Source organism: Vombatus ursinus, unplaced genomic scaffold, assembly GCF_900497805.2.
Source record: "Vombatus ursinus unplaced genomic scaffold, bare-nosed wombat genome assembly UNPS02012122.1, whole genome shotgun sequence".
NCBI lineage: Eukaryota > Metazoa > Chordata > Mammalia > Diprotodontia > Vombatidae > Vombatus > Vombatus ursinus.
In genome coordinates this window covers 897,792-924,992 of record NW_020951900.1, presented here as the reverse complement: position 1 = coordinate 924,992, position 27,201 = coordinate 897,792, and the positions used below count along the sequence as shown (strand labels likewise).

At 44.2% G+C, this 27,201-nt stretch overlaps 1 protein-coding gene across 8 annotated transcripts in view; it reads left to right on the top strand.

The window, feature by feature from the left end:
• CUX2 (cut like homeobox 2) overlaps positions 1-27,201 on the top strand; it is a 377,819-nt gene that overhangs the window by 39,165 nt on the left and 311,453 nt on the right. The window contains exon 2 of one of the 8 annotated variants that reach the window (XM_027857396.1): positions 1,842-1,982. The exons of 6 other annotated variants lie outside the window; for them this stretch is intronic. In XM_027857396.1, coding sequence (XP_027713197.1) covers positions 1,974-1,982 — 9 coding nt within the window. In that variant the 5' untranslated portion in view covers positions 1,842-1,973. Of the gene's footprint in view, positions 1-1,841; positions 1,983-8,882; positions 8,995-27,201 lie in introns of those variants that run through there. One more of the 8 variants, XM_027857394.1, reaches the window with a different exon arrangement.

Here is a 27,201-nt window from a genome sequence, read left to right as displayed (position 1 = left end):
CACAACACTCTGTGAACAGAACTCCTTTTTAACAAAGTCTGAATGAAGGAATGAACAAATGAATGTGAATGAATAAATGGTACATAACTTTAAGAGCAGAACTGCTTTTTTAAAAAAAAAGTTTGAATGAATGAATGTGGATGAATAAATGATGTATAATACTCTGGGAACAGTACTTCTTTTTAACAAAGTCTGAATGAATGAATGTGATATAACCCTTTAAGAACAGAGCTGCTTTTAACAAAGTCTGAATGAATGTGAGTGAATTAATGATATATAACACTGGGAGCAGAACTCCTTTTTAACCAAGTCTGAAAGAATGAATGAATGAACAAATGAATGTGAGTGAATAAATGATACATAATATTCTGGGAGCAAAATTTCTTTTTTAAAAGGTTTGAATGAATGACTGTGAAGGAATAAATGACAAACAATACTCTTGGAACAGTACTCCTTTCGAACAAAGTCCGAATGAATGAGATATAATCCTTTGAGAACAGAGCTCCTTTTAACGAAGTCTGAATGAATGTGAATGAGTGAATGACATAACATTCTGAGAGCAGTATTCCTTTTTAACCATCTCAATGAATGAACAAAATGGTGGTGCTAAAGTTTTTCTAGTTGACATTACCCTGAAATTTCAGAAAATCCTAGGCTAAAACCTGCCACTTTGACCAGAACTTAGCTCCACCAGGCAGCATGGAAAGGACTTAAGAAAAGCACATCTTCGAGAGGGAGGAATCTCTAAGGATTTAAGAACTGATTCCTTTTGTCTATTTTTACTCTAGTGTGTCTTTGGGGAGGGGGGTAGATGCACAAAAGAGGAGAGCTGGGAAAAGCACTCTAGGGTTTATACCGACAGAGGAGATCTGGGACATTCATAAAGCATTATCTGTGAATTTTCCTGCTGGAATTAAAATGCGTGTTTCTTGCTTCTTACACAGTCTGTGTGTGTGTTCATGTATTTGTGCACATATGTGCACGCCCAGGTCTCTGTGTGCATTAGTCAAGATAGAGATACAGACATACACACATGCAGATGGGGGAATCAGGCCAGCACTCTCCTTGTTAAGGGTCTGTTAGCATTTTATTATTATTAAATATTTATACGGCGCTTGTAAAGTGTACATGGTGCTTTTCAATAAATAAAATCATGCCAGATAATTGAAGTCCCTGTTCTCAAGATCTGACATGCTAAACCCTGGAAAACAGAGCTCTTTGAGAACACAGACTTTCACAGTAGATCCAAGGGGAACACAGTTCTGGAAATGGAATGGGGCCTCCAATGAGTGGCTATCTGGCCATTAGGGAGGTGGGGGATGGGTGTATGGCTGCCTGTAACATCCGTTGAATGGTAGCTTCTGTGTCTGGAGAATGAGTTGAGGTGAAAAGGTCAAGAGCCTAGCTTGGTGGGAAAAGGAGTGAAGATCTTGGAGAGGGAGAAGAAGGACTGGGGCTGGGGTAGGATGAAACGGGGAAGCAGCATGGACGGAACTAAAGGGGAAGACATATTTCAAATGGGAAAACAGGGAAGGGAGACAGAGGGCTGCATTTGTAGTTCAAGGATCTGAGTTCAACTCCTGACTGTACTCCTTAACTAGCTGTGTGTGACTTTGGACAAACCACCATACTCCTTGGGCCTCGGTATCTTCATCTGGAAAATGAGACATAAAGCAGACAGAGCATGTCAGAGGTGCTCTAGACCCTATGATTTAATTTTGTTTTTGTTTTGTTCCTTTTATGATGGGTTATTATTTTAACTTGGGATTTGAGGGAGTGGGTGTGAAGAAATTGCTCCCAGCTCCAGCCTAAGGGGAAATTATTTTTCCCGATTTTTTCAGTGAAACACTGTTCTAAACTCTTTGGTGCCAGCGGTTTTCGAGGCTTCTGGGGCTGTCATTGGATGTTATACTGGGGGGGAAAACCCCACCTGCTCCTTGTGCTAACGGACCAAATCGCCCAGGCGCACACGCATGAACATGGTAGGTTTCTGTTTTTTTCTCTGCTTCCTTGTATCCGAATAAGTCAAGCATAGCTTTGCTTTTGGAGAGGGAAGTTGGGTAGGCGGGCTCTCATTTAGGCCTGCCTTCCCAACCCAACCCAATGGAGCTGGAACAGCGCAGATTGGAAGGGCTTGAAAGCTGCTGGTGCCGGAGAATTTGGCTGCTGTCTCTGCATGGTGATATTTTGGGCTACACACATCCTTATTAGCATGGTAATAGCTCCAAGGTCCTGATTCATTATCCAGCCCCACTCTGTAGATTGATGCAATGGAGCTTAATGGGTCCATATGAGCCATTCGGGCTTGTTGAGTAAACAAGACTCATTCTGAAAAATTGGGTAAATATGTGTTTATGCAGAAGATCATTACCCTTCCGGGCTAGCAGGTAGCTAATTTCAGTACCCAGGGCTGTTAACTTGAGAGGGGCCAGGCCCTGTGTCAGATGAATTCATACATGCTCTTTGCTTCCTTCTGGATGATGTGAAATATCTGGACGGCTTGGCCGCCAACATTGTGAATTGTTTGTTGTTGTTTGGTCGTTTTTCGGTCATGTCTGACTCTTCGTGACCCCATTTGGGGTTTTCTTGGCAGAGATACTGGAGTGGTTTGCCATTTCCTTCTCCAGCTTGTTTTACAGATGAGGAAACTGAGGCAAACAGGGTGAAGTGACTTGCCCAGGGTCACCCAGCTAGGAAGCGTGACATCGTTAATATCGTTTCAGAGTCTGGATGATCTGTAAGCCCATGGATTTTCTCTTCTTCATTCTCTGGCAGTCCTTCTTAAACTGTGGGTCACCAACCCATACGGGCTCTGGACCCACAGTTTAAGAAGCGCTGAAGGGGTCACGAGTGGAAAAAGTTTAAGAAGCCTTGCTAAGCATTACTCATTCCTCCCATCTCTGCACTCACATGCCCCCCACCTCAGTTGGACCTTTGTCACCTCTTCCCATAGCCCCCTCATTGGGTTCCCTACCTCCAGTCTCTCCCCTATGCTCGTTGCAGCTGCCTGACTGATAACTTTGAAAGTCCAGGTATGATTGCATCCCTTCCCTGCCTAAGTAGCTGCAATAGCTCCTGGCATTAAAAACCCTTCACAACCTGGCTGCAACCTATCTCTCAAGGCTTACTGCATACCACTCCCCCTCACACCCTTTATATCCTAGCCAGGTCCTACTCACTATTCCTTGTACATGGGATTTCATCTCCCACCTCTGAACCTTTGTCCAGGCTGTCTTCCATGCCTGGTGGCCTCTCCCTGTTTGCCGTTTGTATCCCTCCAATGCTTAGCTCAGGGGCCGCTTCTTATAGAAAGCCGTCCTGATCCTCCTAGTTCATAGGATCATGGATTTAGAGCTTGAAGACACCTTAGAAATCACCAATTCCAACCCCTTCATTTGACAGGTGAGGAAAGCGAGGCAGAGAGAGGTTAAGGGACTTACCCAGAGAGGATCATAGAGTTTGAATTAAAAGGGATCTTAGCGGCCAGCCAGTCCAACTCCTCTAAGAAAACTGAGGAAACTGAGGCACAACAGTTAAGTGATTTGCCTAGGTCACTCAGTAATAGAGGCAGGATTTGAACCCAGATCTTTCTGACTCTAAGGCCAGCGTATTATCTACTACACCACTGTGTTTCCTTTATGAGCAATAATGCTTCACATTTCTACAGAATATTTCTATTCTTTCTGTAGATCAGGTTTAAACTCTGATCCTATGAGGTTGAGCCCTTGCTCACTTAGTACCCGTCCACAGAGGGGAGACTCAAACCCTGTGACTCCCAGCTCAGGGCTCTTCCCACTGTAAGGCCACTGACATGAGGTCATGGTCATAGATGATAGGGTCATAGCCCTCAAACTGGATGGTGCCTCAGAGACCATCAAGTTCAACTCACTTTACAGAGGAGGCAGATGTCAGTCCAAGTGCCTTGCCCAAGGTGATAGGGCCAACATTCCAACCCGGGACTTCCTTCTTCCTCTCAGACCTGCCAGCTTCTCTTGGTGCCATTACTGTAGGCAGCACATGCTCCTGAGACTTTCCCCTGACTCAGTCACACCCACCCCGAGCCTTCTGGCATGGGCCTCAAAGAGTCTATACCTTCCTCGGGACTGACTGCCTTCAAATATTGACATACACCAGCCATCCCCTGCCAGTCTTAAATCCAGGTGTCCATGATTCGATCCTTTGGTCCTCCTTCAGAAACCAGGACCCTGACCCTTTGATCATCTTCCTGTGTGTGAACAAACCACTCTTGTTTATCTTGGTTCTTCCGGCCCTATTTGTATTTCATCCTCACACAGTGTGTGGACAGAGCTTCTTTCTTCCTCATCCCTTTGCTTCTCCGCTTCTCCCCTAGCAGCCCTGCTCAGGAGACTGCCAAGTGCTAAGAAAAAAGTGGGGTGAACCAACCCTCTTTGCCTGGTGGGGAAGCCAGCAGGCTGGAGAAAGGTAGCGTCTTCTCTGCATTCCCCTAGAAAGTCATTGGCACTGTGGGGGATAGCAAGAACCCTAGAGTGGGGACACAGGGCTTGGATTTGAGTTCCAGCTTGGATGCTTATTAGCATCGTGAGTCACCTCTCTGGGCCTGATTCCTTCATCTGTCAAATGGGGATAATAATAACACTTGGCTTACACAGTTGTGTTAAGGATTAAATGAGATAATATATGGAATATGTAAAGAGCTGAACCAACTGTGAAGCACTATGTCAATGTTGGCTAAAATTTTCATTATCATTATTACTGTTGTTGTTAGCTCATGATCATTACATCAGAACTTACTAGTTGTGTGACCCTGGGTAAGTCACTTCTCTAAGCCTCAGTTTGCTCATGTGTAAAATGGAGACAATCAAACTTATCCTGTCTACCTTATAGGATGCTACTGGCTAGAATAGTATGAAATATTTGCAACTATAGATTAAAACTGAAAGACAGCTTAGAGTTTATCTCATCCAACCCCTTCATTTTGTGAAAAATATTTTTTCAATTAATATGTTTTTCTTCCTCCCCTTTCCCCCGCCCCACTGTAAAAAAAAAAAAAAAGAAAACCCTTGTAACAAACATGAATAAGCAAGCAAAACAAATTCCCACATTGGCCATCTACAAAAAAGGGGAGTCTCATTCTGCATCTTGAGTCCATCACTTTTGTCAGGAGCCGGGTGGCATGCATCATCTTCAGCCCTCTAGCATCATGGGTGGTCATTTCATTGATCAGAATCCTCAGGTCTTTCAAAGATGTTTGTCTTTACAGTGGTGTTGTTGTATAAATTGTTTCCTGGTTCTGCTCACTTCTGTTAATCTGTTCATACTAATCTTCCTGGGTTTCTCTGAAACCCTCCCTTTAATCATTTTTTATGGAACAATAGTATTCCATTACATTGATATACCATAGGTGATTCAACCTTCTCCCTCTTAGTTTCCAGTTCTTTGCCTTTCCAAAAAAACCCTTGCTATAAATATTTTTGCACAAATGGATCCTTTTCCTCTTTTTTTTTTTATCTCTTTGAGGTATAGGCCTAGTTTTGGTATCTCCGGGTCAAAGGAATACACAGTTTAATGACTTTTGAGGCATAATTCCAAATTGCTTTCCATAATGGCTTGAACAAAAGGGTAACTGGTTTCCCACAGCCCCTCCAGCAATTGTCATTTTCCTTTTTGTTGGCTTTGATAGTCTGATGGGTATGAGGTAGAACCTCAGAGTTGCTTTAATTTGGATTTTTCTCATTATTGATGATTTGAACCATTGTTTTTGCATTTTTTAGGCAATTGGGGTTAAGTGACTTGCCTAGGGTCACACAGCTAGTAAGTGTCAAGTATTTGGTCTGAGGCCGGATTTGAACTCAGGTCCTCCTGACTTGAGGGCCGGTGCTCTATCCACTGCTCCACCTGGCTGCCCCTGCATATGGCTTTTAATAGTGAGGGGTTTTTTTTTCTCATTTTATAAGTTAAAGAAACTGCAGCCCTGGAGGTGAAGGGATTTGCCCAAAGTCACTCAGGTAGGCAATGTTAGAGCTGGATCATTTGCCTCCAGAGCCAGTGATCTTATCACTGCACGACATTGCCCCTATATTGGCTGACATCTTCCTTAGATTATCCACCCAATGCTAATAGCGGCATTGTGCTGTAGTCAGGAGAACACTGGCTCTGGAATCAAAGAAACTGGCTTCAAATTTTAACTCTACCCACTTGTGTGACCTTAGGCAAGTCATTTTCCCTTCTGGGGCCTCAGTTCCCTCTTCTGAAGGGCAGATGGCTTTTGCAGTGCCTTTCAGCTGTTGATCTATATAATGTTATCTCATATCTCTGGACCCCAGTTTTCTCATCTGTAAAATGAGAGGATTGGACTGATTGGGTTTTTTTGTTTTTTGGTTTTTTTGGCTAGGCAATGGGGTTAAGTGACTTGCCCAGGGTCACACAGCTAGTGAATGTTTTGTGTCTGAGGCCGGATTTGAACTCGGGTCCTCTTGAGTCTGGGGCCGGTGCTCTATCCACTGCACCACCTAGCTGTCCTGGACTCATTGGTTTTTAAGGGCCCTACTAGCTGTAAGTCTCCTTACTTTCATGGACCTCAGTTTCCTAAAAGATAGGAGTTGGGCTCATTATTCTCTGAGATCTCTTTCAGATGTAAATCTATGATCTTATGACCTCTCTGACCCTCACTCTCCTCATCTATAAAATTTGGGGGCTGGGCTGGATGGTTCCCAAGGTTTTTTGCCTAGTTCCAGATCTAGGATCCTATGCATTTATAAAAACCCTTGGGTGCATGCTCAGACTTGCCTGTCTTTTCACCTTTGCTTTCTCTACATGACTAGTCCATCTCCTTTCCTACTCCTATGCTTGCTGGACAATGTCTTCCAGGCAACTTTGTCCATTTTACAAATAGGGATCTAAACACCAAGCTAAGCTGCATGTCCCTGAAGGCAAAGCACACCTGCTGCTATTCAGCACAATTCTTTCCTCCCTCTTTGTCTCAATGCTTAATCAATTCTGTCAGAAGTAGGGGGGTTGTTTTTGCATATGCAGTTTATACTGACATCGCATTCGCTGATTTTGCCTAAGTTGTTTTTTGGGGTTTTTTTTTGAGAGCGTGTGGAGGGGAGGGGTATGTACCATGGGGTAAACTTATACACACAGATACATGATACATACCCCAAAATAACTCTGACAATATGGTGGAAAAAATACTTCCCACAGATTATGGGTGTGAGTGTGCATGTGGGTATGTGGGTGTGTATATACATATGTATATATAAATGGGTGTATGCATGTGGATATATATATATGTGTGTGTATGTGTGTGTATGTATGTATGAGTCTGCAAAAGATTGCCTGGTGTTCCCTGTTTTAAAGAAACCTGCCAGGCAGCGCAGTAACGATATGTGAGGCATCACACCATGCGATTGTTGGCCCATACAGAACAGTCAGTCTTTTCTGAAAAGCCATCCACAGAAGGTTCCTGATCGCTCACTTCGCCATGTTTTTTTGGAGTATGATAGAGGGCCGCCATTTCCTAAAGCTTGGAAATAAATGAAAGGTTTCTTGGACCCAAATGTCTACGTAATGCATTGGAATTCTTGGAATCAATTGCGTAACATGGGAGACACTGGCGCAGGACCATCCAGCATGGTGTGCCAGCATCAAAGAAGGCTCTGTGCTCTATGCTAAGCAGAATCATAGCAGGTCAGAAAGAAACATGAGATACACAAATTTAGAGACATCCCCACCCCAAATGTTCGTGTGGACTATTTGTGCCAGACCTGTGGTAGGTCCTTCTGAGCTCCTATTGGTCTGATCAGCCACAGTCGGACACGCTGTACTTGACTCCTTCATAGTGGTATTATTGTTGTCCTCTTTGAGAAAAAAAAGGACAGCAGTCAAGCCACCAAGAACCTGCGTGGCCTTGGTCAAGCCACTTGACTTCCTTGGGACTGAGTTCCCTCATCTGGACAATGACAGATCAGACTACATGGCCTCTGAGGGCCCTTCCAACTGCAGGTCTATAATTCTGTGATCCATCCATGCTTGCTTCTCCTTCCTGGAGTTTTATCCATGTCTTTCTGCAACCAGCCTCTTGGGGGCCTTTCTCTAGGTCTCTTGCTTGGATCATTAGCAGTCTATCCCACTCTTCCCCCTTTCTACCTGCTTTGCTCTAACTGGACTTCAGCATAGTGATGTCATTTTGGTCCTCTTTGAGAACAAAGGACAACAACCACCAATGCTTCATCATATCTTTGATTTTGAGCTGTCATGGATCTTAGAAGCCATTGAGTTCAACCCTTTCACTTTACAGATTAGGAAAGTGAGACCAAAAAAAGGGAGAGAGTCACAGACTTAGAGCTAAAAGGTAAAGTAAAGATCAATAAATCCAATGTCCTTATTTTATAGATGAAGAAACTGAGTCCTACAGAGGGTAAGTGACTTGTCCAGGGTCACACTGCTAGAACGTATCTAAGGCAGCATTCTAAACCCAGAGTTTCCTGACTCTAGCTCCTCAGTCCACTCTCCCACTTGCTGCCGTCTGGCCAGCGCTCACTCCTCTTATGCAGAGGGCTCGCCTCTATCCCTGCTCCAGCCCACATGACCTCCTAGAATGACAGGAAAGGGTTTCCCTGGTCAGGGTCCTGAGGATACTGCTCACCCCCACCATTCTTGGTAATGCTGTAGTCTGGGCTAAAAGTCTCTCATAATTTTACAGGCAAAGGTAGATGAACTTAAGCTCCTTTGTGGATAGGTAGGGGACTCTGGGCACGGAGAGCCAGCTGCATTGATTTCTGTCTGGTTTTCTTGGAAGTCAGCATGGAAAATATTTAAGCTACGTAAACATGAGCCCTTAACTTGCTGTGTGAGAGAAGGAGCAGCCAGACCTGGAGCGCCCTTGCATACCTGCAGTGCCTGCCTTTGCCTCTCAAGGCATGCTCGGGGTATCCCAGGCTACAGACTTCTCCCTCCTTCATGCCCATCACATCTGTATTTTCTTCTGGGTCCCGAGGAGGCGGGAAGGAGGTGAGTGATCTTTCCGAGGCAGAGGCAGCCAGGTGGGTCTTCCCAGTTGACACACCGCTCTGCCTGCTGTTAGTATGAGTTTAAAAATGGCTGATCCCCAAGTAAACTTTGCAAAGAGCTGTCCCTTCTGGGTTAGCACTTTCTGAAATGCTTCATGCTCTCAAGTGGACCCCCTGTCAAGAGAGGGGACTTTCTTAAGCCTCCTTAATATGAATGCCTTGCCTCTTGGGTGTTTTCCATTTTTCCTGTATATTTCTCTGTAACTAAGTTGTTTTAATGTGATCTTTCCCATCAGACTGTGAGCTCTTTGAAAGCAGAGACTCCTTTATCTTTCTTTGTATCCCAATGACTGTTGACTGATTGAAATGAGGCTTGTGTTACTAGTATTAAATAACTACTTCTCCTTGCCTGATATTTTCTGTTCTTTCTCTCTTCCTGTCTCTCTCTTTGTCTCTGTCTCTCTCTTTGTCTCTGATTTCTTTCTCTTTCTCCCTCCTCTCTCTCCTTCTCTCTATGTCTCTCCATTTCCTCCTTCCCTCCCTCCTTCTCTCTCTTCTCTCTCTTTCTCTCCTCTTTGTCTCTCCTGTCTCTCTCCTCTCTCCTCTCTCTCTCTCTGTGTCTCTGTCTCTGTCTCTCTCATTCTCTCTCTTCCCTCCACCTCACCATCTCTTCATCTCCTCCCTTCTCTCTCACCCCCCCCACCTCTGTCTTTGGTCTGGTCTGGTCTGGTCCCTGGCCCTGCCCAGCTGTCTCCCCTCTGGCACACTGGGCAGAGGAAGTCTGGGAGATTGCCTCTTTGGAGAGCCCCACTGTGAAATTACAGAGCAGACAGGATCAATATGATCAGGTCCAAGGGCCTTGGGGGATTATTTTGCTTTGAGGAGAGGTCAGAGGGGCTTTAGACTTATAAATATATTATCATTTAAGGGAAGATTCATTGTCATCTTTAAGGGTTCTCTCAGTGGCTCAGCCTTTTCACATTGTGCCTTGGGGCTCTGTCCTCCAGCTAGGGGAATTGGAGCAGCCAAGCCACTGGATGCTGCTGGCAGCCTGAGCATTTTCATTAAGTGGCAGGTTAGAAGGATGTGGTTGTTGGGAGCTTTGGCACGGCAGTCAGGCATGATTAGGGAAACCCTTTAGTACTGAGGCTTTCTAGCCGACTCAGAGCAGAGGCAGATTTCAGCTAGAGGCAAAGCTGAACTTTCTAATGGTCAGAACTGAGCTATCCATGAGTGGAATGGCCACTGTTAGAACTGAGCTGTCCGTGAGCAGCATAGCTACAGTCAGAATTGTAAATGTCCACAAGTAAATGGCCAGGGTCGGAACTGAGCTGTCCACAAGTAGAATGGGCCATCTTGGGAGGTGAAAGGTTCCCCACTCCTAGAGGTCTTCAGGCAGAACGTAGCATCTTAGATCTAAAGCCAGAAGAGACCTTAGAAGTCATCCTGTCCAGCTAACACCTCCCCCCTCCAACCCCCAGCAGAATGTAAGCTCCTTAAGGGCAGGGGCTGTCTTGTTTTTGTCATTATATTTCCAGGGCTTAGTACAATGTCTGGCACAAAAGAACTGCTTAAGAAATGCTCATTGATTAATCATTTGATTTTATAGATGAGGAAACTGAGGCCCAGTTCAGTCTAAGTGACTTGTCCAAAATCACACAGGTAGTAAGTGGCAGTGGCAGGATTTGAATCCAGCACCCTGTTCTCTATACTGTTTTGCTGGCGGCAGCGAGGTAATACAGTGGATAGAATGCAGGGCCCAAAGTCAGGAAAACCTGAGTTCAAATCTGGCCTCAGATACTTATTAGCAGTGTGGTTTCACTTCTGTTTGCCTCAGTTTCCTTATCTGTAAAGTGGAGATAATAGTAGCATCTACCTCCTAGGGTGACTGTAAGGATCAAATGAAATAATAATTATAAAGCACTTAGCACAGTGCCTGGCACATAATAAAGAGGCTCTATGTAAATGTTAGCTCTCATTAGCTGTTATGATGATGATTTTCTTTTTTTTTTAAAGCATTTATTTTTTCTTTTTTTAAAATTTTATTTATTTATTTATTTAGGCTAGGCAGTGGGGTTTAGTGACTTGCCCAGGGTCACACAGCTAGTAAGTGTCAAGTGTCTGAGGCCGGATTGAAATTCAGGTCCTCCTGACTCCAAGGCCAGAGCTCTATCCGCTGCACCACCTAGCTGCCCCTGGTGATGATTTTCACCATGCTCATTGGTCAGGGATGTCATGTCGTGGGAGGGGATTCTGTCGGTGGCAGGTTGGACTAGATGTGATTCTGTGATTGTAGATCTCCAGCTGGGAGGAATCTCAGAGGTCAACTTGTCCAGCCCCCTTATTTTACAAATAGGGAAACTGGGGCCCAGAGAAGTGAAGTCCTTGTTCAAGGCACATAGGTAGTGAGTAACCGGTTCATCTTCTGCAGAGGTAAAGTCCTTGGCTCCTTGTAGACGTATCAGGGGATACTGAGGCATGGTCTGTGTCAGTTGCTTGTTTAGGACACCTGGACTACAGAAATTCCATAGGCTCTTCCAACTCTGGGATCATAGGACAACATAGTAAGGCAGTAACAGAGACCCAAAGACCCACTTTCAGATAATTTCTAATGATTCAAAATTGTTAATGCTCCACTCCCCCTCCCTCGGTGACAATGAAGTATCCTCTCCCCTTCCTAATGTAGGAAGGCTGAAGTTGAGCACAGTCCCACAAGCTTGGCTAACAGGGGATTGATGCATGAGCTTTATTGTGTTGATTGAAGCATGACCTGTTTGCTGGCAGCCACTGGGGGTATTCCTGCCTTGGCACGTGTTTGGATTCAGACACCGATATTTGGCCTGTCTGAGGGTTTATAGGTTCCAGCCAAAGTAGACAAAATCTTTAGACTTCAGGACAGTAGAGCTGGTTTTGTGGACAAAGTACTGTACACGGAGTCAGGCAGACCTGGGTTCAGATCCCACCTCTGATGCATACTGACTGCTTGACCATGGGCAAATCACTAAACCCATTTGGCCTTTAGTGTCTTCATTTATAAAATGAGGAAATTTGACTAGCTGGCCCCACAGGTCCCTTCCAGCTCTGAATCTATTTTCCTATGACCCTAGACAAATCACTTCATGGCTATTAACCTCAGTTTTCTCATCTGTAAAATGGGGAGAACGATACCCAGTCTCTTTCATTGGGTTATTGTGAGGATCCAATGGGATGGTGTCTGTAAAGATGTTTGCAGCCCTAAAAATGCTATAGAAATGCCAGCTGTTGTGATGATGATGATAATTATGATGATGGAAACAAGAAACTGCTGTTCCCCAGCAGCAGGATTGTGACTGTTGTTGTTGTTGTTGTTATTGCTATTATGCAAAGAGAAGGCGGGATGGAGGGATGATGAGGCAGTTTTCAGCAGTCTGGTTAGTCTGGGATGCGAATTATACGAATTGGGGAGAATAGGAAATAAGACTGGAAGAGTAAGTTGGAAGCCAACTATGAAAGATCTTAAAGGCTGAAGTAAGAAGTTTGTACTTCATTCTAATGACAATGGGGAGCCAGTGAAGACTTCTGAGCAGGAGACTGACATGGTCAGACTTGTGCCTTGGGGATTTCAATCTGGTAGCTTTGGGGAAGGGAAAGACCAAAGCAGGCTGGGAGATCCGTTGGGAGGCTGGCCCAGTAAGTAGTCCAGGGGAGAAGTGATGAGGGCCTGGGTGAGGACAGTAGCTTGTGGGAGCAGGCCAAGGGAAGAGATACTGGGGAGGTGGCATTGCCAGAAATTGATAACTGATTGTCTTTGAGGGATGAAGGAGAAAAGGATGATTCCAGGGTGAATTCCACGCAAACAGGAAAGTCATATGAATAATACGTGAAATTCATGGATCACCTTCCTTTCCTTCTCAGGTCTCAAAGCTTTGGAGAGAATGATCTGTTCTCCCATTATATATGTTGTAGTAGCAGTTGTTCAGTTGTGCTTGACTCTTTGTGACCCCATTCGGAGTTTTCTTGGCAGGGATACTGGAGTGGTTTGCCATTTCCTTCTCTAGCTCATTATACAGATAAGGAAACTGAGGAAAACAAGGTTAAATTACTTCTTCGTGACCCCCTTCGGGATTTTCTTGGCAAAGATACTGGAGTGTTTGCCATTTCATTCTCCAACCCATTTTACATATGAAGAAAGTGAGACAAACAGGGTGAAATGACTTGCCCAGGGTCACATAGCTAGCAAGTGTCTGAGGCTGGATTTGAACTCAGGAAGGTGAGTTGTTCTAACTCCAGGCCAGTTGCTCTATCCACTGTGCCACTTAGCTGCCCCGCCCCATTATGTGTGGGGAATAGTTAATATATGTACCCTATAGAAAGACACATACAGAATAAAAACAGCTCACATGTATAAAGCGCTTTCAGGTTTGACAAACACATAACATACAGTTTTAATAGCTTAACAGGGTACCCCAAAAGTAGGTTTAAGCTATGAAAGCTCAAAATTGCATTAAGACTTTTGGAACACCCAGTGTGTTATCTCATTTGAAAACCACAGCTCTGTGAGGGAGATACTTTATCTCCATTTTGTGCATTACAGGACTGCAGCTCAGAGATGTTAAGGGACTTGCCAGAAGTGTGTAAGGTGGGATTTGAACGCTGTTCTTCCTAAGTCCAAGACCAGCGCTGTCTGTTACACTGTTCTGCTCAGAAGGGCAGGATTTTGAAGGGCTCTGTCCCAGGTCACATAGTCGATCAGTGGAGAATCTCAGCTGAGATCCTGGTCTCTTTCATTGGCAGGCCTCCCATCTCAAAGTCTCGCCTCCTTAGTCCCTTTTCCCCTTCCCAAATGTAAGTGGTGAGATAGATTAGCAGTTGAGTTTCAGACACAGGGACATATATATTAAATTTTCTACTTCTCCAGCTGTACTGAGGGTCCCACCTCCCAGTCACCCGGGCCCACAGCCTTGGTGTCATCCTTAAGTCCTTATTTCCATTGACTGCCATCATACCCAATCTGTTGCCAACTCTTGTCATTTCTGTCCTTACAACATATCCACTGTTCTGCCCTGTCTCTCTTCTGATGCTCCCCCCAGCTTAGTTCAAGCCGCCCATCCCTTCTCACTTGGATTATTACAATCGGTGTGCTTGCCTCGGGTCTTTTCCCTCTTCCATCCATCCTCCACTCAGCTGCCAAAAGTTGTTTTTCTCATTTGTAGGTCTGACCATGTTATTCCCATACTCAATAAACTTCAATGGCTCCCTATTACCTCCCCCCACCCCGTATGAGAGGTAAAATCCTCAGTTTATCCTTCAAAGCCCTGCATATTATGTGCCCCCTTCCTATCTTTCAGGCCTTCTCCCCTTTTACCTCCTATATGTTCTACGATCCAGCTACAGATGTCTGACTTTGTTCAAACATGAGACTCAGCTTAACTACCACCTTCTATTGGAGTTCTCTATCAGTTCCTTCCTCTGCTAGCAGCTGCTCCTTCTTGTATGTACCTAGTTATTCACATGTTGTCTCTGCTATTAGACTCTGTGCTCCTTGAGGGCAGGGACTGTATTTTTGCCTTCCTTTGAATCCCTAAGCTTAGCACAGGGTCTGGCACATAGTGGAGGGAAAAGGAAAGGACAAATATTTAGTAAGCACCTACTATGTGTCAGACCCTGTGCTAAGTGCTTTACAAATGTTATCTTATTTGATCCTCATAACAACGACTCTGAGAGGTAGATGCTATTATTATCTTCATTTTACAGTTAAGGAAACTGAGGCAGACAAAGGATGACTTGCCCAGGGCATCCAGCTTTGGCTGGATTTGAACTCTAGTCTTCCAGACACCTGGCCCAGTGCTCTATTCACTGTTCCACCTAGTAAGTTGATTGACTGAATGACTATATGAAGTTTTGGTGTATTTTTTTCTTATTTACTTAATTTTTATTGTTTATTAGACCCCATGATTACTAATTAGACTTCATTCAAAGTCCAATTGCTCCGATGGTCTTGAGAGAGACCAATGGATATCTAAATCCATGCCACAGAGAAACAAATGAATTCAAATAACTGCAATTCACTTCAACAGTTATTATAAAAGTGTATACTACATGCCTCGCACTGTGCTAGGTATTGAGGCCCCAACGACAAAAATGAAAAAGTCCCTGCCCTTAAGAAGCTACCATTCTACCAAAGGAAAAACACATATATAGAATTTTTTTCTTTCTTGGACTACACTGTGATTTCCTTGTTGTGAGAACTCCCACCCAGCCAAGTAAATACAGAGTATATTCAAAATAAATACTGAGTGGGGGATTGGAGGTGGTGGTGTTCAGATGCTCCATGTACACAAATAAATACAATGTTCATGAAGAACGATAGCAAATCATTTTGGGGAAGTATCTTGAACAAAGTGGCACCTGTGCTTTGTTTTAGAGGAAGGTGGGATTTCCAGAAGCAGAAAGAAAACTTGTGTCCCTTTAATATAATACCATTCCAGCAGGGCCGTTTTTAAGAGGACATAAAATATTTGAACAAACGGTACGGTCAGTTTTCAAATGTTTGCATTGGCCCCTGCCTACCTCTCCAAGTATGCACGCAAAGGCATGCCACATACACTTTCTCTCTCTCTCTCTTTCTCTCTCTCTCTCTCTCTAGTTCCAGGAAAATAATTTATTAACTTGGCCATTAAAAGCTACCTCCCCCCTCTCCCAAGTATTGCAGGCAGACACTCCTTGGAGGCTGAGCCAGGAAAAGGGGAAGGGAGCATCTCTCCCTTAGACAGAGAGAGGAGAAAGCCCCCCCCCCCTCCCCAGTCCACGGGCTAGCACCATCTGAAGGCCTTAGCAGATGTGAGTAATGTATTCACAGTCATGACCCAGAGTGGCAGAGAGGCCTGAACCTCTGGCCTCTGAGGACTGATGGGGCTGTGATATCGGCTTTAACCCACCAAGCTGCCCAGGCCCAGCGTAAATTCATCAGCCTTACAAATGTTGCTCCTGGACCACTGAATAATTTACCATCCCCAGGCCCAGCCTGGTGCAGGTCATTGGAGTTCATGGGTTAATAACAGGTTTGGTTTTCGATGTCAGCATCTCCCTTGATAACATATGAAAGAATCCTATTCTGTTGATTAGATTTTGAAATGGATCAATTTTTAATCAGCAAAACACCTGACTCGCTCAATGAGAGTAGCATCGGTGAGACTGGATGTGGGCTCTCTTTATTTACCCAATTGTTTGTTTTTAGTCATACGCAAATTCCTACCCAGACCCCTCCTCCTCAGAGAAATTGACCGGATTATCCTTCCGGACTCAGATCGTATATTGTGTATTTGATTCATCTACTGATTAGTTGGTAAATCCATGGTTCTCTTTAAGAGATAAGAGCCCCAGCTAAAGGTTTGATTTAGTCATCCATTCCTATTGATGGGAAAACATTTACTTACCAATGAAGAAATTCTCCTTAATGTAAGAGCAAAGGGGAGAAGAGAAAGGTTAAAATCCATAGCTTAGAGTGGGTCATGGGTGCCATGTTCACACTGGGACAGATGGGTACCAGAACCACAGGATGCAGAGGAAACTACTCCAGGTTCAGAGTTTGAAGACCTGGGTTTGAGATCCCATTTTGGGTATCATCCATGTATGTGACCATGGGCAAGTCATAGCTCCTTGATCCTCATTTGTAAACTGAGGCAGCTGGCCTCTAAGGTCCCTTTGATCTCTCGATTTGTGATTCTGTGGTTCAAATTCTGTCTTGGGTACTTACTTCTGTGGGCTTGGACAAATCATTTAGTCTCTGGGTTGTCTCCTCTGTAAAATGAGAGGATTGACTTACATGGACTCCTTAAGGTTTATTGTGGCTCTGAAGCTGTGGTCCTAGGAATGAGGAATTTTTGTGCCAAGTACCAAGCACAGGACAGATCAACCAAAAGGCATCTTTGGTTGAGGGTGGGAGAGAGGACTCAGGGACTCCAGGACACCTGAGAGCTAGGGAAGCTGATGTACATGGATGAGGGGAGCAGGGTAGGGGAAAGGAAGAGCTTGTCCCAATCCACCATCTGGTAGCATCTTATTTTAATGAATCATTCTGGCAGCTTGGCTCAAAGGAAGGATGAATTCCTGAACTGAGAGCCTTTCCAAAGTGGAATAGACCATCTTGGGAAATAATGGGTTCATCTAGAGTCAGACGGGAACTCAGAGGCCATCTTAATCCAACTCCCTCCTTTTACAGATGAGGAAACTGAGGCCACAGAGGTGATGTAATTTACCCCATAGGTAGTAAGCATCAGAGGAAGATTAGAACCCAGTTCCTTTCTCCCCATACATAGCCTTATGCTCTTTTCATTGCAATAAGCCAAAGCACTCATTAATGGCAAACCCCTCCAGTGTGACCCAAATGGGGTCATGAAGAATCAGACAACCAAAAACAACAGAACAACCACAGCAACAGAGGTAGGGTAGAGAAGATTCTCGTTCAGGTACAGGTCGGACTCAGATGACCTCTGAGGCCCCTCCCAGATCTGAGATGCTGTGATTCTGTGAACTAGGTGCAAAGGGCTGTTATTTCTGTGCTGTTGACGGACTTCAGATTATGTCTCTCCATCTAAATTTGGAACGCTGGGTAACAGTCGTGGTTGCCCTGCCCTAGTTACAAGTCAAGCATATCCTATTTAATCTTTCTCAGCTCATGGAGGTTTTCAAGGAGGCCCTCTTATTGACTCTACTTGGGACACATCTTATACATCCGTCCAGTCCTCTCTGTTTCTAGTGATCCCACCCTACTACGGGTCCTCATTACCACCCACAAGGACCACGAACAAATAACATCTTAACTGCTCTGCTCCCTTCTCCCTTCCCCCCTCCAGTTCATCCTTTATACTTACTCACCGATGGAACAATCTTTCTTCTATACGGATTTAGCTGTGTGGCTCCTCTTCTCAGAAATGGCTCCCTGTTGCCCTCTGAGTGAAGTCAGTGGACCCTGGGTTGAGAAGCTCTGCTCTAGAAGAATAGGGCAGAACCAGAATGTAAAGCATTGTAGGTGACAAGCAGAAGAATGCCTCTTGATCCAAGAAGCAATAAGGAGCCACTAAAAAACCTTGAGCTGGGGAGTGGTATGGTCATGCTACTGATTTAGGACTATCAGCCTGGCAGCTGTCTTGGTGTGGTGGAAGGATCATTAGATTAGGAGGCAGGATCCTGGGTTCCAATCCAAATCCAATCCAACAAGCACTTATTAAGCCTGCCATATATGCTTGTTGTCATTCAGTCATGCCTGACTCTTCATGACCCCATTTGGGATCTTTCTTGGCAGAGATACTGAAGTGGCTTGCCATTTCCTTCTCCAGCTCATTTGACAGATGAGGAAACTGAGGCGACCAGGGTGAAGTGACTTGCCCAGGGTCACACAACTAGGAAGTGTCTGAAGCTGGAGTTGAAATCAGGAAGATGAGTTTTCCTGATTCCAAGCCCTGTGCTCTATCCTTATGTGCTAGATGCTAATAATAGCTAACATTCTTATAATGTGGTAACATTTGCAAAAAGCTTTGTAACTATTACCTTATTTGATCCTTACAGTATTTAGGCGAAATAGGGACTCCAGGTGTTATTTTCATCCCCATTTTACAGATGAGAAAACTGAGGCTCTTTAACAGTTATACGACCTAGTGTCAGAAATGAAACTCAAATTTAGTTCTTTTCTGACCTCAAATCCAGTTCTCTTTTCATTATTACACACTGTCTCTACCTGAGTGTAACCCACTCTATCTCCCCAGGCTTTTGTTTCCTTATTTGTGAAATAAAGTTGCTGAACTCTATGGTCTCTGACATCCTGTGCTGTTTAGACCTTCTGTGCCTTCCTTCTATGATTCTGTTTGATGTTTTCTGCCTAACCTCATTCCAAGTGCAACAGGCTTTTGGGGGAGGAGACTTTAGAGGGGCAAGCTCTGGGGCCTTAGGATTGCCAGGCGACAAAGGCCAAGAACAGTATAGCCCCATCCCTCTAGTTGGAGCCCTGTCTCCATAGACAGAGAGGTCTTCCAGTGAAATGTTGACTTTTCTTGGTAGCACTTTCATGGCAAAGGGCAAATCCAGCTGGGCAAGTATGGGGAGCTCTGGCTAAGGGAGATGAGCGCCAACTTCCCATTTATGGGAAGGTCCCCTTCTCTTTTACCCCACTTGCTGCTTCATATTACAAGGAATTCATCTCAAAATGCCCAGATGGGTCGCCTTTTATCAATCTTCTCCCAGCCATTTGGACAGTGTGTTATTAGAAAGGCATCAGATACACCCAGGAGCTCCTTCGCTCCCTCCATGAGCCAGCAAAGAAGCAGCTGAGTTCCTAGCACCTTTAATCCCTTTCTCAGCTGTTTGCTAGGCCTTTGAGACTGTCAGGTCTCAGTAACTGTAGGGGCCAATTAAAGGGATGACTAAATGACATAAGGACTAGAGTTCGGTTTACATTGTTAACAAAGAGCCCTGTTTTGTGTCTAGGGAATAAAGGAAAAAAAAACTTATCCCAAAGGACTGTAACTCTCAAGGAAGGGGCAAGGTAGAGAGAATGCAAAATTTAGAATGAGAGGATCTGAGTTCAAATCCCACCTTTGCCACTCTGTGACTTTGGGTATTTCCCTGGGCCTCAGTTTCCTCTTCTGTAAAATGAAAGGGCTGGATTTGAACAGGAGTTATTAACCTTTTTAATTAGCATGGACCCCATTGGCAGTCTGATGTATGGCGGGAGTGGTTCACTCAGTTTCCACAGTTCTTTCAGATAAAGGCTATGTAGTCAAGTCAGGAAGCATTTATAAAGTGCTTACTATGTGCCACGCACTTTGCTAAACTCTGGAAATGCAAATATAAGTAGAAAGAAAGATAATGCCTACTCTCAAGGAACTTGCATTCTAATGGATTTAAATGTATTTTTAAAAAATGAATGTATTGAAATTCATAAAACAACATATATAAGATTTCCAAAGAAACCAATTATACTGAAATACAGTTATAAAGAAAGGGGTGGATGAGAATCTGGGGAGGCCAGGAAGCCAAACTGAGGGTACTGAAGAAGTGTTCCTTCTGAGGTCCTTCTTAGCTCTAGAACTGTGAGCTTATGAATTCTATTCGAGTCGGTAAGCATTAATTAAATAAATGTCTGTCATGTGTAAGGCACTGGAGTAAGGCTGTAGATACAGAGCAGTCCCTGCCTGTGAGAAATTTACATTCTACTGAGGAGAACACAACATAAAATTGTTGTTCAGTCGTGTCTGACTCTTCGTGACCCCATTTGGGGTTTTCATGGCAAAGTTACTGGAGTAGTTTGCCATTTCCTTCTCCAGCTCATATTACAGATGAAGAAACTGAGGCAAATAGGCCTGAGTGACTTCCCAAGGGTTACATAGCCAGTGTCTGAGGCCAGATTTGAACTCAGGTCTTCCTGACTCCAGAGCTGATGCTCTATCCACTGTGCTACCTAGCTGCCCTACATGAACATAAGTAAATAAATGCAAAATTTATACAAAGTAATTTTAAGGCAGAGAGAGCAGTAAGGCTGGGCATAGGAGGATTCAGGAAGGGCATCATGCGGAAAGTTGTACACAATTGAGTTATGCTTTGAAAGAACCTCAGTATGCCTTGAGGTGGCTGTGAGGAAGGAAAGCATTCCCACCATTCAGGACCACCTGTGCAAAGGCATGTAGGTGGGAAATAGAATACCGTGTACAAGGGAGCAACTAGCAGGCCAGTTTATCTAGCACATAGTGCGTGACAGGAGTCATATGAGATGAGACAGGCAAGGTGTGTGGGAGCCAGATTGAGGAGGCCTTAAATGCCAGGTTGAGCATTTTGGATTTTCTCCTCAAGGCAATAGGGAGCCATTGAAATTTTTCTGAGTCAGGAAGTGATGTGGGCCATTCTTTGTTTTAGGAATATGGCTTATTTTGATGGCTGGGTGGAGGATGGACTGGAGGCTTAACCATCCCTGCTAAGAAATTCAGAAATCTGGCACTTGACAAAGATGAAAAGGGAGAGGAAGAGAGAAGAGGGAAAAAAGGAAACACGTTATAATAAATTTTTTATGGTGAGATGCATGCGTCGGAGGAGTTGTAGGGTAGGGAGGGGAAGAGAGAGTGTTGGCTTTTTTAAAAAATGGCCAAATGTTTTAAATTTGCTAGCGGAGGTTTAATAAAATCCCTGTGAAAAAAAACTCACATCCCCTGCAGAAGGCAGTAGGGTCTCCGCTAAGGCTATGGTAGCAGTTACCTCAGAATGAGGCTCTCGGAATGCTCTCTGAATGGTCAGCAGGCAAGACAGACATTGAGAAAGCGGAGGGCTTGCCCTGTCTGGCAGCTTGGATCTGCTCCCAGCTTTGCCCTTGGCAGACAGGATTTCTCTTTTGAACTATTGCCTTTTGGCCACTCACAGAAAAGCTGGGAAGGAGCTCAGAAACCCTCCATTCTAGTCATTGAGCAGGAGTCTTCTGACTTGCGAACCTCCAATGGGGTGGGGAGGGGCTGTTACCTCTCCTCCTCCTTCTCATCACTTTGCAGTATCTTTCATCAGACCTCTCTGTTGTACTTTCTACCCATTAATTCTTCTTTTGGCACTGTGAGTGGAGTGGCTTTCCCAGGACCTGGGTCCATCCTTTACGGAGTTTTGGTCTGGACAGTTCAGAGTATCTTGAAATTGAGGAAACAGGCTGAGAGGTTTCCAAAGTACTTTACATACCTTATCTCATTTGACTAATATTAATATCACCCCCTCTTTACAGATGAGGAAACTGAGACTGAGAAGGCTTACCCTCAACTCTCAGCTAGTAAATATCTTTTTTTTATTAATTTATTTATTTTTAGTTTTTGACAATCACTTCCATAAACTTTTGAGTTTTATCAACTAGTAAATATCTGAGGCAGATTTGAACTCAGGTCTTCCTAACTCCACGTGCAGCGCTCTATCCACTCACTACCCCACCTAGCTGCCTCAAGATGGTAAGATGCCCCAGGTGAGCAATTGGATGGGGTGAGAAGAGCATCTTTCTCTCTCTCAGGGTTGTTTTGAGGATCTGATGAGATAATGTAGATGAAAAGCACTTCGTAAACCTTAAAGCTTTATTATTATTCCATCGGAATGGGTCCCTGAGGTGCGCCAACTGCAAATGACAACCTGTAGATATTTTTAGAACGAGACTTTATCTTCTCATTTTTTTCCTTAGAGAAAGAAACTTTATTTGGTCCTCTTAACAAAAAAAAAAAAAAAAAAGCCCAACCCTCCCCCCTTCCATCTACATTTCCAGATAGGGCATCAGCTATGACTGAAATAGTAAATAACAAACTACCCTACCTAGGAATAGGTGGCCCAGTTTGATCAAAGCATTAAAACATTTGGGTGCTTACACTTTATATTTTTGTTAACTTGATTATGTAGCATTTGAAATACCTGTGAACGCTTTAAAAATGCCCGGTGATGAATTATTTGCAATTTCACAGGAAACTTCTATTTTAAAAACAAAATAATATGAAAGTTGCAGGGAAGGCTTTTTCGGCAGCAACTACACTGTATAATGAAACAGCTTGAGCGTTTGCCACATGCAAGATGAGCTGGCAGACGGGGTAGCTGTCAATCATTGCTCCCCCTCCCCTGCTCTCCCCTGGAGATCTGGCCTCCTGGGCAGATTGGGTGGGTGGGGGGGGGAGGGGAAGTCTTAAAGCCCAAATGGGGAAAGAGCATTCATTCCTGGGGAGACCTGGGTTTGGCTCGAAGCCAAGGCAGGCTCCGTGAGTAATTGATTGAGGGAACCCTTTCCTTCCCAAGGTTGGGGGCCCCAAATGTGGTGAGCAGTAGGAAGCTTCCCATTTAGGCTCGGAGTGTGGGACGTACATGGTGAAGGCAGAATATTAGGGAGGGTCCCTTCTTAGTGGGAGACAGACAAGGCAGAACTTTCTCTAAGCCTTGGATACCAGTCTCTCCCCAATCTAAGGGCAATAAGACACGCATTCTTTGTGTCAGGAAGACCTGGGTTTGAATCCTGCATGTGTCACTTATCAGATGTGTGACTGGTTGGTTTCTGTTATTCTCCCCAGGTTTAAATCTTTGCTAAGATATCAAGACTCTGGACTCATTCTCGCAGAGCAAGACTGGCTGTATTATCCTGTAGGGCTCTAGGAGTACCCCTGAGGGGTCAGGGGTATCTTTCTCTAATGCTCTTAGATCCAGTCCCCATTCTGGTGTGTGCTTCCCACATTCAACTCCCTCTCCCTAATCAGCTGCCAATTCTAGTGGATATCTTGGTTCCACTTTCCCATTCCCAATTCTGTAGCCCCAGTTGGGGTTGGAATTAATGTTGAACTGTTGCAATTGCCTTCTAACTCATCTCTTGGCTTCCAGTCTTTTCTTTTTCCAGAGGTCCTAAACACTACTGCCCAGTCCATCTTCCTCTAATTGCATCATTTCCCCGCTCAAGCATTATTAATCGTTCCCCTATCCTGCAGTGAATTACATGCCATATAGAATGTGCCCCACCCCCCCAATCCTAGGGAGACAGTGTAGCTCAGTGGAAAGAGCCACAGATTTAGAATCAGAGAGACTGGGTTCCAGTCCTATTTTGCATCCCTTAGTAGCTGTGTGACACTTTACATATTACTTCACCTCCCTGGGTCTTAGTTTCCTCATCTGTAGTGTGTCTGGGGGGTGGGAAGGGGGAGGAAGGTTAGACTCAATGACCTGTAAGGTCTATTCCACCTTTAAAAGCTATGATCCTCCATCTTTTACCTGTATGTTAAGCTTCAGCCAAACTGGACTAGTCACCATTTCCCCAGATACACTTTGCTGTTTCCTCCCTCTGAAGACCCCTTCCAGCTCTAAATCCTTTGATTCAAGGAAATATTACTACCTCTTGCAATTCCCACTTTCTTCCTGAAGTCTTTCCTACATTTCTACCACCAGAAGTGCTTTATCCCACCTTCCACAGTATCTTCTATTCATTATTTTCTATTTTTTACATAGTTATTTGTAACTGTCTTGTCTTCCCTATTTGACTGTAAGCTTCCTGAGGGTAGAGACCCTGACTTAGTCATCTCAGTACCCTCTCATAGCAGCTACCACAGTAGCACATACATAATAGTTACTCAGGAACTGCCTTTTCAATGGAATCCAACTCAGTAAACATTTATTAAGAGTCGAAAATGGATGTACTTGGAACTGGGGATACAAAGAAACAAAGTAATCCCTGCCCTCAAGGAGTTTATATTCTACTAGGAAAAGCTAAGGTATACCAAGATAAGTAACTACATTGTATTGCAAGCTGACACAAAGTAACACGAAGTTATATCAACGTTGTGTAGGAATCATCCTCTGAGCTTTGTTTGAAGCAAACTTGGGATTCCACAAGGCAGAGACAAGGAGAGAGTGCAATCCAGGCTGGTAGAGCAACTGGAGGCAGGAGATGGAATTTCACACACTGAAGAACAGTTAGTGGAGTTTGACTAAAATTTAATTGCATTTGCTAACATTTAATTGGGTTTGCTAACATCTCCTTGAGCCTTTGCACAAGTCTTTGCTGCCACCCCCATCAGGGACATCAACAGAAATGAAATAGGCCTATTGGCCCAGAGTCAGGTTTAGGGCCTGAGATAGAAGGAGATGGAGAAAGCAATTGTCTTGGCTGGTGCCTCTACTTTCTCTCTGTGTCTCTCTGTCTCTGTCTCTGTCTCTTTCTCTCCTTCTCTCTCTCTCTCTCTCTCTCTCTCTCTCTCCCCCTATCTCCCTGTCTCTTTCTATCTATCTCTGTGTCTCTGTCTCTGTCTGTCTCTGTCTCTGTCTGTCTCTGTCTCTCCTTTTCTGTCTTTTTGTCTTTGTTTTTCTCTCTTTCTCCATCTCTGTGTGTATGTCTCTCTGTGTGTCTCTCTGTTTCTGTCTCTCTCTCCTCTCTCCTTCTCTCTTACTTTCTCCTTTCTCTCTTCTCTCTCTGGCATCCTGGGAGTTGAGCGAATGAAAGAATACCAACCAGGCACTGAAAACAGTGGGCATCATTATTCATTTAATAGCAGGGGCTATTTTCCATTTGGTGGGGCTTTGGGCAAGGAAAAGTTATGTTCTCCTTCCAAGTAGTAAGTCCAAAGAACCTCGCTGGAGACGCGCTTAAAAGAGTGATGGAGTAATTGGGGAGAGCTGGGCATGGAGAGAACCTGGGCATTGAACGATTGAGTTCCCCAGCATTATTACAGTAACATAAGCCCAAGGGTTCTTTTAGCTAACCTGGAAGTAACACTGCCGGAAATAGACTGCTCACTAATAGCCACAGTAATAGCGTATGGACTCTTGCTTCTGTCAGCAGGAACGGACAATATATCAGGGTCTGTTGAAAACATTAGCAGCATCAGAAGGTTAAATATTCATATTATATCATCCCTGGCATTTTTATTGTCATGAGAGCAATGGATGTCAGAAGTTCATGGCTTAAAATTAAGTTTATTTCAATGATGGAATATGTGCCTGTCTAACTAGCATCTGGTACTTTAAAAACATATATACACACAGATATACACACAGATATACATATATGTGTGTACATGTGTATATATACATACATGCATACATATACATACATATGTATGTATATGACCCCTCCATTCCCAAGGTGAGTTATAAGAAAAACATTTGATAATCAGCATTCATTGTCTTTTGTAGTTAATGAGGAACTGTCCAATTTCTGTTGGCTGAGGAACCCTGGGTGCTGCTTATGGTTTTTAAATGAACTTGAACCCAGGTTGTCCTGACTCTGAAGTTGGCCCCGTATTCATCATGCCCTGGGGAGGTCAGATATCATTATAGAAAAGTCAGTTCATTCAGCAAACATTTCTTAAGTTCCTACTGTATACATATGCATCGTGTTAGGCTTTAGGGATTCAAGGATAAAAATGTAATAATCTTTGTCATCAAAAAGCTTTCATGATATTGGGAGATTTACAATACATGTGTGAGTAAGAGTGCACCATGGTACAGTGGAAAGAGTACGATCTCTGGAATCAGAGGAGCTGAGATCAAATTCTGCTTGCCACACTTGGGACCTGAGTGACTTTGAATAAGTCACTTAACATTCTTGAATATCGATTTCCTCAAGTGTAACATGAGGATGATGGTGTCTGAGGTTCCTTCTAGCTCTGAATCTCTGATCTTAAGTAAACAAAGTGTATGTAAAGTATAAAAAGTTGTTTCAAGAGTGCTAATAATTGGAAGGGATGGCTAGATGACACAGTGGATCTGAGACAGGAAGACCTGAGTTCTAATCTGGCCTCAGACACTTCTTAGCTATGTGACTCTGGGTTAGTCACTTCACCCTGTTTGTCTCAGTTTCCTCATCTGTAAAATGAGCTGGAGAAGGAAATGGCAAACCGCTCCAGCATCATTGCCGAGAAAACCCCAAATGGGGTCATAGAGTGGGGCAGACTGAAATGACTGAACAACAACAAAAATAGTTGGAAGAATCAGAAAAGACCTAATAAAGAGGTGCTCCTTGAGCTGTGCTTGGAAGAAAGCCAGGAGTTCCACAAGGTGGAGGTGAGATGAGAGTGCATTCCGGTCATGGGACTGCCCATGCAAAGGCATGGGGGTGGGAAGCAATGTCTACACGGAGGATGGCAGAGCAGACCAAGTGAAGAAAATTCCCGTTACAAAGATCAAATGCCAGTCAACAAATTCCAGCAATGCCCTAAAAGACTGAGCCAGTTCTTGAGAGCCTAATTTTTCATGTGGTCTGACTTGTATTTCTACAGATGGGAGTTTGTTAGAATGCAGAATTGTGTCTAAGATGCCAGCCAAAGGGACATGCCCTAGATTCCCCATTCCAAGGTTTCTTGTGTGAGGATGCCTCCCAGTTCAGACCTGGAGGACAGCATTCTCTTGAGGTTTCAATGTGTTAACCAACAGGATTTCAGTGCTCACAGCTGGCTGCCCAACAGTCAGTCAACAGGGTGTCACGGCTGCCAGAAAAGCTAATATGATCCTCGGATGTGTTCAATCAAGCCTGTTGTCGGGACTGAGGAGGAGACGAGTTCTGATGCTGTCTGCCCTTGGTCAGATCCCATCACTGGTACCATATGCACTTCTGGGCACCGTATTTTACAAAGAACATCGATGAACTGGGCAGAGTCTAGACGTGGTCAACTGGAATGATGAGGGGACTTGAGAGTAATCGATCAAAAAGCATTTATTAAGCACTTACTATGTGCCAGGCACTATGCTAGGTACTGGG